Source organism: Eutrigla gurnardus (assembly GCF_963514095.1).
Source record: "Eutrigla gurnardus genome assembly, chromosome: 6".
Lineage (NCBI taxonomy): Eukaryota > Metazoa > Chordata > Actinopteri > Perciformes > Triglidae > Eutrigla > Eutrigla gurnardus.
The window spans coordinates 13,146,061-13,158,660 of NC_139920.1; the positions used below are offsets into that span (position 1 = coordinate 13,146,061).

Below are 12,600 nucleotides of genomic sequence, written 5' to 3' on the forward strand. Positions count from 1 at the left end.
GGGGGTACTTTGCTTCTTTCAAACTCCGCTGATCAAATAACTCAGCTTGTGCGTCGTGGTTTCTATTTTCTAGAGCCTGCGGACGGAAGCATCAAGCCAAACTTTGTTGCCTGTTTCCTAAAAAGGGGGAAGATTTTTCCACCACAAAATGCCCAACATCCCCAGGTATAGACTGTCATTTCTCCTCTTCTACCATCAATAAAAAAATACATGATCAATAAGCATCGCTGTTGAGGCGCAAGCTACTTTTTCACGCCTTGAACTGAATGAATGCATGCTTTCTCTAACATGATGTGGACTTGCTGTTGTGGAGCTGCTCTTGAATGGGACATGAGGGGTAATTAAATCAGAGTTGTTCTAGATTTGTGTAAACTGACAGGAGGATTTCTGTCATTGGTGGATTTTGATTTTCTAATGAGACTTGACTGTGACAGCAGGACGTTTATTCCACGTTGTAACGGCTTGATGTCTGGTTTTACTAATAAGGTGTGATACCTTCTTCCTTTTTTGCGCTTTCTATTTTCTCCACGTCGCGGTGCTGCCTGTTATCAGCCAAAACATTGAGTTAGCTCTAAATTGAAGAGTTTTTTTCTTCTCTCCCGCCATGGAAAAGGCACCGTGTGTAGAGTCTCGAGTGTGGCCATTTTAATGTAATGTTTAATCAAACGGGCCCCGCTGTTTCCCCGTTGACCCCGGTTCTCACGGTTCAAGCTCCCCACCCCTCCCGCCGTAAAGAAAACACGGAACCGGCTCCAAAAGGTTCCCATGCTCCTCTCCGCCGGCCCCTCCTCTAATAATAATCCTTATGATGAGCTAACCGCCCGCTCTGAATTTAACTAACGGTTTTAAATCTGCTCTGTGTGTGTGTGTGTGTGTGTGTGTGTGTGTGTGTGTGTGTGTGTGTGTGTGTGTGTGTGTGTGTGTGTGTGTGTGTGTGTGTGTACAGCGAGGTAGATTAGGGCCGTTGTCTCTTGCAGACCGGGTCCCCGGGGAGTGGAGCTCACATTAACCGGCAGATGAATATTTGAAGAGGCCCCTCGGTATTTATCCGTCCACTTCTCTCTCTCTCTCTCTCTCTCTCTCTCTCTCTCTCTCTCTCTCTCTCTCTCTCTCTCTCTCTCTCTGGACCTTCAAGAGGTCAGGGGATCGTTGCTCGTCCCATTAATTATTGATCCGCGCAGCTGAATTGCTTGTAATAGCCGCGCAAGCCGGTGATAAACAAGTTGTTTTTCAAAGGTCGGACGAGTACGCATTAAAGTCCCATTCTGTGGTTCCACGAGCAGCCGGGCCCCTGCAGGCCCGGAGGCCCCGCGACGCCATTCTTTCCCCCTTCTGATGGTGGAAAAGGCTCTCTGGATGGAGGATGGGCCGCTTGGTGTGTTCGATGGTTCACTTGTATTTCCAGTGGAGTGTCGTAAAATAAAAAGCTGCAGCTTATTTGTAAAGATTGCACACGGTCGGGCTCCACGCCGCCAGGCCCCGGGCTCCATTCACAGTCGAAAAACGGTGCTTTTAATTTGTGGAGCAGGTTTTTTTTTAATGCTTTAAACGTTCGCTGCATTTTATTTTTTTTATGGGCTAAACACGAGGGTGTCCTCGTGCGAGTGAGGGCCACACAAAGTAGGGCACGGTGAATGTTGGCTCTGGAAACACGGACATATCGCGCTATCTCACTGGGAAAATATTAGCCCGCTTTTAGACCGCGTGCTTTTCCGAGATGTGATTGAATCTCGGTGGCGCTGCTGTTCAAACATTAAATAATCGAAGAGCCGTCTCAAACGTTACACCTCAAATAAAGGGGCTCCGAATAGTTATCAAACGTGCCATGTTCCTCTAGACGACCAGGTGTGTTTTGTGCGACACAGAGGCCCGATCAAGGTGTCCTTCCCCCCCTTTCATCCCTCCGTCCCTCCGCCCGTTCATCCACCCGTCTCCCCTTCTGGTGCTCGCGTGCAGCGTCTGGCTGTCGCAGCTCGAGGATATTTGGACTGCAACAGGTGGTAAGCGCGCGCCTCTGCTTTTTTTTTTTTTGCCCCCGCTTTAAAAAACAAAACAAAACAAAAAAGCTCCCAGATGTTATCTCTGATAACATGGCGCGTGTAGAGCTCGGGCTCTTTTTTCGTGGCCTTTTATCACAACGTTGAAGTGTTCCACTTTTCTCGGTATTGTAGCAGGAAACCGTTATTATTGTAGTTATAACAGGCATAGGATAGCATCTGATGCTATTTATTATAGGATCTGGCTCCGAGGCAGGCCAAATGGAATAAATGGATACAATTTGTTTGTTTTTTAAAAAAGATATTAGTTCACAATGTGAGATCATAGCTAGGCGTGTCTGTCTGCACTTAATGCTGCTTTCCTAATCCCATGTTTGTTGTTGAGATTATATGATTTTTAAAATTGGGTCAAATGACCTCCTCGTCCGCGCGCGCACACACGCTCACACACACAAATACAAACGAGTTTTGTGGCCTGTAATCCCACGAGAGCCACTTTCCTTTTTAACCGCTTTGCGCATAATAAGGAGGGGGCGTGACGTCATCCACATATGAAGCGGTCCAATGGTGTTGATGCGCGTTTCCGTTGGTTACTTTACTTTAGTAGCCGAAATGATATAACCAGACAGCAGTATTTGTCTTCTGCGGCAGTAATAATCGTCATAAGGAAAACCAAAAATATATTTAAAAGCTTGTATGAACTGGTCGATGTTAGCCAGTTTCTGCACTATTATCACCCCAATTGTCATGACAACAGTACAGAAAAAAGTTATGTTTCAAAATCAATCATGTATGCATTTTATGCCATCGGCGTAGAGACGCAACCCTTTCCCCAAATATATTTTCAAAACACAGGATTGTATTTTAATAGTAAGACAACAAATCAATATATTTTTAGATATGTTTTTACAACATGAAAACACACTCAGGCATGTATTTGCGTAACTATGCAATATTTTTGTGGTGTTTTTCGTATTTTTTTAGTAATGCTTCCGTTATATGAAGAAAGCTTGTGTCTGATTTTTGTAACCAAAGAAATGCAGCTTGGGTTTTTAATGTGCCTGATGGAGGATGTTTTTTCCGGATGGATCTGTAAAACACAGGAAAGAAAAGTTAGTAAAGTGAATCTAACCATCTCACAGTGCTTTTCATAGGAAATACAACTGAACATTTCAAAATAAGCATAATGATGATAATCATCAACCAAAAGATGTTTATCTTTTATTCAGAAACCCAGAAGAATTTTGTTAAAGACTGCTCAACATCTCTGACTTCAGAAAGACCGTGAGAGTGGGAGAATAGCAAAACTGTCAGAGCAGAGCGCTGGTGTGTGCGTGTGTGTGTGTGTGTGTGTGTGTGTGTGTGTGTGTGTATGTGTGTGTGTGTGTGTGTATCTGGAGCGCAGAGGGACTGAATGGCAGCCAGTAGCCTGCTGATCAAGCGCAGGTGCAGGGAAGGGAAGCGGGCGGTGTGTGTGTGTGTGTAGGTCTCTCTCTCTCTCTCTCTCTCTCTCTCACACACACTCACCCCCACAAGCACGCACACACACACACACACAGACACACACGCACACACTTCCATTGAATAGGACCACACACTGACACAGACCAGCATGCCATCAGCCTCGCGCTGCTCTCGGCCTGCATTCTCAGAGGCTCGAGGCCTCCACGACATCCCCCCTTCCACACCCTCCCTCCCCCCTCCCTCCCCCCTTCCTCTCCCCTTCCTCCCCCACCACGTCACCAGCAGCTCCAGCTCCGTTTCTCATTTCTGCTCATTGATGCTGACAGCTTTATAGAGCGCCATCATTGAAGGAATGTAGGGTTTGCAGCGAATCAACAACAACCAACAGTTTTGTGTCTCCACATTTAATGTCACTGTAACTTAAGCGGTGGAGTATAACAGTGGAGCGTACTCCTAGTCTACATGGGCTTGTTTCTATGTGACCTGAGTTTTTCTACTTCTTCTAGATGGATGCTCTAGGCCACAGATACATGATTAATGTGTCATTCAGGCTAAATAAAAACTATATGCAACAGTTTGATCAGCACCAACTGCACCAGCTTCAATATTCAAACACTACATGTTTTTTTGGCTACATTTCCAGCTGCTTCCATATTTCAATTGAGTCATTTTCTTTTTCTTCCCTTTGGGCATTCACTCTCTAAACAGTGGCCTTACCATCACCAGCTCAGTCATTACTAACTCTGCGTCATGTCATGATTAATATTGGAAACATGCCGGAGACACTGATGTGTCACTCACATGGCTGCTTCAAGCCTTGAGATGTTGCCCTTTGTAATAGTGTTTACTATTGTGGCTCCCACCAATTTATCACACGTCGTTCTGGTTTAATAAAGTTAGAGGGGGACTATGTGCTGCGAGGCAGTGTCTCTCGATTACACCTCAAGTTCTAATAGTTTGTTGTTTTCAGTCCTTTGCTTCTTGAAGCGATTGGCCGGGAGAAAGTGCAACAGAGGGGAGGAAGAGGAGGGGGGGTTCTGAGAAGAGCCGACCAACAACAATATGAGGCCTGTTGTACTGTAGTCCTGCCAGGGAAACCCTTCAGCTGGCCGTCTCAAACCCTCCTGAATACATCAGCTGAGCTCACAAAAGCTGCTCCACGATTTTTAAGTACTAACAGTATACTTCTAGAGGCCACTTAGTGTGCTTCTTCTTCTTCTGAATTATAAACCCCATAAATCAACTCCTACTTCAAACTCATATTCAGAATGTTGATATTAAATCAGCTTGTTTGTTACTTTAGTCCAAAATATTAGCTGAGAAATAGCTGTTTATTTCTCAATATATATAATCTGTTTTTATGTCTCGGTCCTAAACGGATGAAAGATTGTGAAAAGTGATCAGTGCTGTTAGAATCAGGGATGTCCGCGTGCTATTAGGCCCATTTCGTTGTGCAGACTCATTTTTCATATAGTCCAAAAATATATATACAAAATGCAAGTGTCAGTGTGCACATTGTCTTATAACTAATTCGGGTTAATACAGCCATAATGACGGTATAACGACACGCTAATTGCCCTTTCTTCTTTCACAACATCGCTACCGGATCAGCGTCTCTTTATTATTTAATAACGTCAAACGCTTGGCTGGCTGTGCTGCTGGCTGCTGTTGGGACGAGGAGGACAATGCAGCTCCAATTCAGCAGCTCCGCTCACGACCTATATGGTTACCGACCACACAAACACACAGAGAGGGCAGAGGACCGAGGCTTTGCAGCACTAAATCTGAACAGTGTGGAAAAGGCAGGAGCTGGGTTCAAACAGTGTTTAAATCAAATCGAAAAAATGAATGCAGTTATTAAGAATTTAATTATTATTTCCGCGTGTATTTCCAGCTCTTTAGCTCATTCGGGCAACAGGTGACTGGCTGGATGGGACCGGCCCATCGCCGCAGCTACAAGTGAAAGTGGCGCACGGACCGCTGGTCCTTTGTTGTGCACCAATGTGCACACTGTGTTTACTGATTCTCCTCCTCGGGCCTGGGGAGGAGGAGGAGGAGGAGGAGGGAGGAAGAGGAGGGGGCTAAGGAGGGGGCTAGGCCGATAGTTTGCACTCTCGGTGAAGGAAGCCGGAATAAAAATACCAAATCTGACACCTTCTTCATATATTTTGTCGGGAAAAATCTATGCAAATTTGGGATAAAAAATATAGCGTGAAAACCAGAATGTATCTAAGTCAAACTCCTTGTTCTTGGCCTTCTGGAGACACCGACATCGCTGCGGGATTCGTCTGTAACCGCCGCAGTGAGCGGACGGCGCTCCTGTCCGGCCCACGCTCGGCCTTCACATCCGGCGCCGTCACTTGTTGAATCGGGCCCTTTTTTCTCCGCCTCTTCTGGAATCGCTCGTTTTCTACAAAACCGTTGTGTTGTTTTTTCGCCTCACCCAACATTTTGCCAACGAAATTGCACACGACACGTGATAGATAACTATTTATCATCTGAAATTAAGGTGATTTTATTTTATTCCGTGTATAAATCGGAGGAATTCCGATTCATTTTGCGCGTGCACGGTTTGATTTGACTTGTCTGCGCGTGCGTGCGTTTCTTTTATTTGGCTGTATTTAAGCGACTGTGAGAAATGTGCTTGTCGTGGTGGCACCGCTGAGCTGGTTTATAGGCATTCACAGATTCCTTGATAGAGAAGGCTGTTGAGCTGATGGGACTGAATCATCATTAACAAGCCAACAGACAGGACCCCCCCTCCTCTGGTCTCATTTCCCAGCATAGACACTAACCTCTTTCACTCTGTCATCAGCCGGACTCTCTCTCTCTCTCTCTCTCTCTCTCTCTCTCTCTCTCTCTCTCTCTCTCTCTCTCTCTCTCTCTCTCTCTCTCTCTCCCCTCCACACAACAGCACCATCCATTGTCGTCCCCCACCCTCCCTCTGCCTGGCCCCGCAGACCCAACTGTTGACCAACAACTCCCCTCGCACATTAAACTGGGAGGGGGGATGTCCTATTTTAGAATATCACACATCCAGAAATGTTTGGGGGAAAGTGTTGGGGGAAAAACTGAAAAATAATCAAATAAAGTAGTCCTGGAAAAAAACCCGTTAATTTCAAATAACATACGAGTTTTGAAAAAGTGACTTAGTTTAAATGTTTTAATACAATCATGTTTAAAATCGTATTATTTCAGCAGACCCATGTTGTTCAATCGGCGGGTCTTGTGCTGCGTGTGTTGCTTTCAGAATAAAAGCTTTAGAAATAGCGTAGAGTCGGGATAAAAAGAAGGGGGGGGGGGGGACCCGCGTGCCTTTCGAGCCCTCGGGGACATGCGCGACGCAGCGCGAGCCTTCTGAATGGATGAGAAACTGATTGTTTGCGTGTTAGTGTGTCTTTACAATAAGACTATCTATATATGCGTCAAATCTTTCTATTTAAAAAAATATTTTTACCATCTGGGGTTTTTGACTATAATGAATTAAAACTACAGTATGAATTTCCATATTTGTAATTCTTATAATCCAAATTAGCTGCTGCAAATGGCATTATGCAAAAACTGTAGGCCTATTTGACAAATTAAAGAAAACAGTAGTGAGAGGCCTAACCTTTTTGTTGGTTGCTGTGTATGTAATTTATAAACAATAATAATAATAATAACAAAGCAACCTTTTTTTTCGACTTCAGATATTTCCATTTCTTTTCTTTCGCACCTTAATACATCCCCAATATGAAAAGTATTGAAGTGGTAACCGTATTTTGCTTATTTATTTTTTCTTTTGAATGAAAGTCACTAAATAACATAACCATGAAGAAGAAATAATGTGTAATTTTAATACATTCTGAGACATGTCTTTAGTTAAGAAAAATAATCATGGTTATTAGCAATTCTCATGAAATAATAGAAAAGGCGATGAGTATCAAGATGGTAAATAATGTTAAAACGATGTTGAGCGTGTGTCACAATGGACACCATTGCCAAAAGTTTAATTCTTTGCCAATAATTAACAGATTTTAACCAAAAAGGAAACATTATTTGTACAACTTTATTTGTCACACGATTCAGATTACTTTACAACATAGAAACTGCTTATAATAATGTGCCCACTGAGACTTTAAGGCCAGCCAGTATATCTGTTATGTTAAATAAACAATTAATGCAAATTAAAATTAGTTTGCTATTAGAAGTACAAATTCATGTCCACATATCATCGGTCGACTGTACCCGAGGACGAGGTGTTAAGGGCAGGCTTACAATCCAACATGTTACAGAGATACTGGAGTTGTTCAAAGGCTTTGTCAGTGACATCAACATGACAGCCCTCTCAGCTACACACACACACACACACACACACACACACACACACACACACGTAGGCCAAGCTCATCCTTCAGACAACACTCTCACTTATTTCCCTTCTTGAAGAATGGGATAAACGCCGCCGCGCTCCCAGGATGATGACTGCATCCTCTAAATGTCATTTGCCGAATGTTTTTGTGTCACATGCTGATGAAGTTGGACCCTTCACTGCCGGGCTGTTATAACGAGTCATGTTGACACACACAACATCAGCCCAGATTACATTCCTCCGTGGGGAAATGTCATATCTGTTTCAGTGGTGAATTATTCATCCGACCCGCGGACCTCTGCTGCTTTACTTACAAGGCATTCTACACGTTGGCCTCATGAATCGCTGTTTGTTGTCCATCACAGGTTACTGCATGTCTTCACATCCTCTTCCTGTTTCCTGTCCTCTCTTCCAGAAAAATACGCATAAAACACATTTCTCAAAGCCGCACCATATCAGTAGGAGGTTCCACTTGTTGTCGAGAAGGAATCTCCACTTCATTATTTACCATTTAACATCACGTGATCGATTTACTGGCACCACTAATCTTTAAGATGGCAATAATGTCATAATTAGTGCTGTAATGCAATCAGACAGCTCGTCATCCTACAGATTATACAGTCTGTCCCGTCTGTAAAAGCACATTAAACATCCATACATGAGTTTGTTTTGACGTAAACGGTGATTAAGATGTGAGCCAGACAGCAGTTTGCTCATACAGTATATAAGGCAGCTACGGCATCTCATCGCTCCGAGTGAAACGTGAATTTGGAAGAACCCTGTATGCATACATGAGCCATTTTTCTTCTACTAGCGTATAACCTCGTTCCCAGTCGATGGTGTTGACTGTAGTGTAGATTTCGATTGATTGCATCAGTCACTATCAGGCTATTCTGGTGCTGGTGTCTCCCTCTCCCTCTCGCCGACTCCCTGACAGAAGCTGTTGTTGAATGGAAGAGTGGCCTCTTTCAGTGTGGGTGTCCCCTCGGGGCCAACTGGGAGAGATAATCAGACAGGACAGTTACAGGCAGACAGACAGATGCAGCAGACTGAAGTCGTCCCTCCCTGACTCAGACCCGGGCACATAGGGGAGGATTTTAGAGGAGCGCTTGTTATTTACACAAGTTAGGAACTCGCTTTTGATTTTTGAAAGTATGTTATTTACATATTTCCCCCCCCCCCCTCCTTTAAAGTCAACAATGAATTGCGTAAATCTCATTAGCAGGGAGGATAATATTGTCTGTAAATCGGTGTAGCACAGTAGGTCTTGGCAAAATCTTCTCTATCATCATAAGAGCACGTATGAACCTTTAAAACTGTGTTAGAAAGTCACAGCATGATACTTTAAGTAGCATAATGCTCAAATAAATACGTTTATTGTGTCATGCCCACAAGGTCTTATAAGACACCTCCTTTGCATGAACACATCATACATTAAATTAGCAAACAAATAAAACATGCCAGAAAAAAACAGGCTGCCTTCCCAAAAACACAGCTGTAGTGTTTCATCATCATCCATCAACAAAAACTCATCAGAAAAAAAAAATCTCACTTAAATCCCATAACAGATCATTTTCTGTCGCCAATGATAATGTAACTTGAATGTAACTGGAACTTAGAGATCTTTAACTCTGTACCAGAGGAAGCTCCACATTTATCAACGTGAACACAATGAACTTGAGCTTTACTGGAGCTCACATTTCAAAAGATTGCGTGATCATAACTGGCCTCATCTGTGGAAGTTTCCATCACAACACAAGAGTACACCTGTGTGTGTGTGTGTGTGTGTGTGTGTGTGTGTCTGAGGGATGGAGTGAGAGAGAGACATGGAAAATATAGGGCAGAGAGGGAGAGAGAGAGGTCTGGCCTGGGTTGGGCAGGTCAGTGCAGCAGCATTTGATTGTAAATAAGAGAGGAGTCAGTTCACACGCCGATCAAGTGACTGCCGGGAACAAGCGAGCCATTTGAATCAGGTGGCTATCTCCCTATCTGAGAGATCAGAGCCCTGTCACCCCCCACCTGCCTCCTCCCTCTGCTCTCGTCATTGTGTGTCGGCAGTAAGGGACACACACACACACACACACACACACACACACACACACACATGCACACAAGTGAAATGACATGTCCCTCCCTGCTGGCTATAAGGGCCGGCAGAGTGGCTGGATGAGATTTCACTGTCTCACGTTAGGAGGTGAGGAAAGAGGAGAGTACCCCCTGCAGTAGCATCCTGAAAGCCCTTGCTGCCGTTGGCTGGGTCCGCTGTCAGAATTACTGCAGGAAAACGTTACGATATTACACATGCATGTGTTCCACCCCATTCAAAGCCACACATTATTATTTATCCCACTGTTTTTCTTGAGGTTTGAACACTGTGCTTAATAGACTCGAGCATAAAGCAATTTAGTCTTCTAAGTAAACTGAGCTCTTATATTCGCCACTGATTCATCCGTCAGTTATGTTTTCAGTTATTTGATTAATCTATAAAACATCTAAACGGTTTCCAAAGGATTATTTCTTCAAATAGCTTTTATTTTCAAACCAACTGTCCAAACCCCAACGATACAATGATATAATACAAAAATATTTATATATAGAGTATCCTCACATTTCAGAATTTGTTTTGGTGCCTCGATAAATTACTTGTTTTCAAAATAGATGACAATTAACTTTATGTTGATTGATTAATCAGCGAATCAGATCTAAACGAAATAAGCAGTGCCTTTTGACTTATAACAAATATTCCCCTCCGCTGTCACCATAACACTCATCCAGATTGTGCTCTTCATTTAGTCTCAATAAAGGCCGATGAAAAATGGCTCAAATAAAGCACAAAAGGAGACACACACACACACATTCACACACACAAACATGGTGTGTCTTGACAACGACCCCCGGGGGAGACGATGATGTGTGACAGCTGCTGCCTGTTCATATTGATTAAATGACAGCCAGGATCATTTACCGATTTACCGACTGACGGAGCTCAAACGTGAGACGCAGCCCTGAGGGAGCGATCAGGACTGTTAGCCTGGACAGCCTGCGCTTTACCATCAGATCATCACCTCCATCCCACTGTGACGGCCCGGGGCACACGGTAATACACATATTTGATGTGTAGTATGTTTGGTTTGGGCCTTCATGCCTGAATACTGAAGTCAGTTTTACTGCATCACAGATCTGAGCAGTAAAACGTTACAAAATTGTACCGTAATGGTTAGAAAAGATGGCCAGAACTACCAAATAAGATTCAGGTTGTTGAAACAGTCGTTAATGGTAAAATATATTTAAAAATAAACTCAAAAACATGTGTTAACCTGCAGAGCCTTTGGTAAGCTTAAAGAAAATATATTATAACAAAATATTAATATTAGAGAAGAATATGTCAGAACAGACCAAAGCTGAAAAAATACAAGGGTAAAAATGTATATTTTATGATAAAATATGGAATTGAACAATCTTAACCTTAAAGTCAGCAGTATTCATTTACGTTCACTGTAATAGTTGAAAAGGTTGGAGTTGGACCGAAATGTATTTATTGCTGTGAAATTATGGCAACAACGGCTGCTAACTTTTTATCATAGTTTTAATACAATAGTAGAGAAACTCTCCCATATTTATTAGGGTGAAATTCTTCTTTTTTTCTTTTAGTATTCAGAATAGAGCAACATTGTGCCAAAAAAATGTAATAAAACATGACTTGAATATCATGAAATTTGTTTGAGCAAAATGAAACTGACAGATACATCAAAAACAACATTAAAACTATTATAGTCGAAATTGTTTGATGCCAACTTACATAAAGGATTTTATCCAACAAATCACACACAAAAATGGTGTTAAAAAAGCCTAGTGAGAGTGTGAAAAGCTCCACATATTAAAAGCTACACACAAATGTTTATAGTCATTTGAATGAGTAGAAGGTTATTGTGGGAGACGAAGTTTGATTCAGAGCTCTTTAGCAGCCTGTCTGCTCTCGCCTTCTTGTTGAAGGAGAAAAGATTTTTTATTTATACAAAAAAGTATGCATTAGCATCCTTGATCTTAAAAGCACAATTCCTTCTATTCCAAGTAAATCGGCTTGTATTGTCAGTGCAAACATACAGGGTAAGAACATGATATACAGAACATACAGCACGGATCAGGACAGGACCAGACAAGAGTGGACTTACGTAATAGGACAGAACAGCGATATAATGCGATAACAGAAGACATATAATAATATAAATCTGGACAAGGCAGGACATGAAATAGATTGTGATGATAGGACAAGACAAGACGTGCTCAAACTGGACAGGACAAGAGAAAGCTGGGCGATCAGGGTGGGACTGTATATGAATGATAGATCCACTTAGGACATTATAGAGCAGGACATTACAGGAGGGGACTGCTGGCTGTGATAGGACAGGACAGGGCATGATGGGACAGATAGGACCGGGTGTGTGATGCCCCTATGTGTGCGGTGAGTCAACACCACCGGCAGCACCGGGACAGACGGGACGTGCACCGCCGACAGCTGTCCCAGTACGGAGAGGTTCTGGCTCATTGTGTGCTCGTGGAGTGCGTGGCCTTGGGAACGAGCCAGGTGAGGCTGTTGAGCACAGATTAAAGCAGAGATGGACCAATCACTTCAGTCTCTGGGCCGCCGAGTGACAGCTAGCCCGGGGGACACAAACATATTGATTTTGAGTCTGCTTCCATCAGATCTCCCGTGAATTGCTCGTCTCAAGGCTCGTGCACACTGGCAAACATTTAGACCTCGTTTGTTAAACTCTCGTCTGTCTTCTC

General features: G+C 43.2%; 1 protein-coding gene across 3 annotated transcripts in view; it reads left to right on the forward strand.

The window, feature by feature from the left end:
- Positions 1-12,600, forward strand: part of LOC311014857 (uncharacterized protein) — a 68,822-nt gene that overhangs the window by 33,298 nt on the left and 22,924 nt on the right. For 2 of the 3 annotated variants that reach the window (XM_084011725.1, XM_084011726.1), the window contains exon 3: positions 74-165. The exons of the other annotated variant lie outside the window; for it this stretch is intronic. In XM_084011725.1, the coding sequence (XP_083867851.1) occupies positions 74-165 (92 nt within the window). The remainder of the gene's footprint in view (positions 1-73; positions 166-12,600) is intronic. 3 annotated transcript variants of the gene reach the window in all.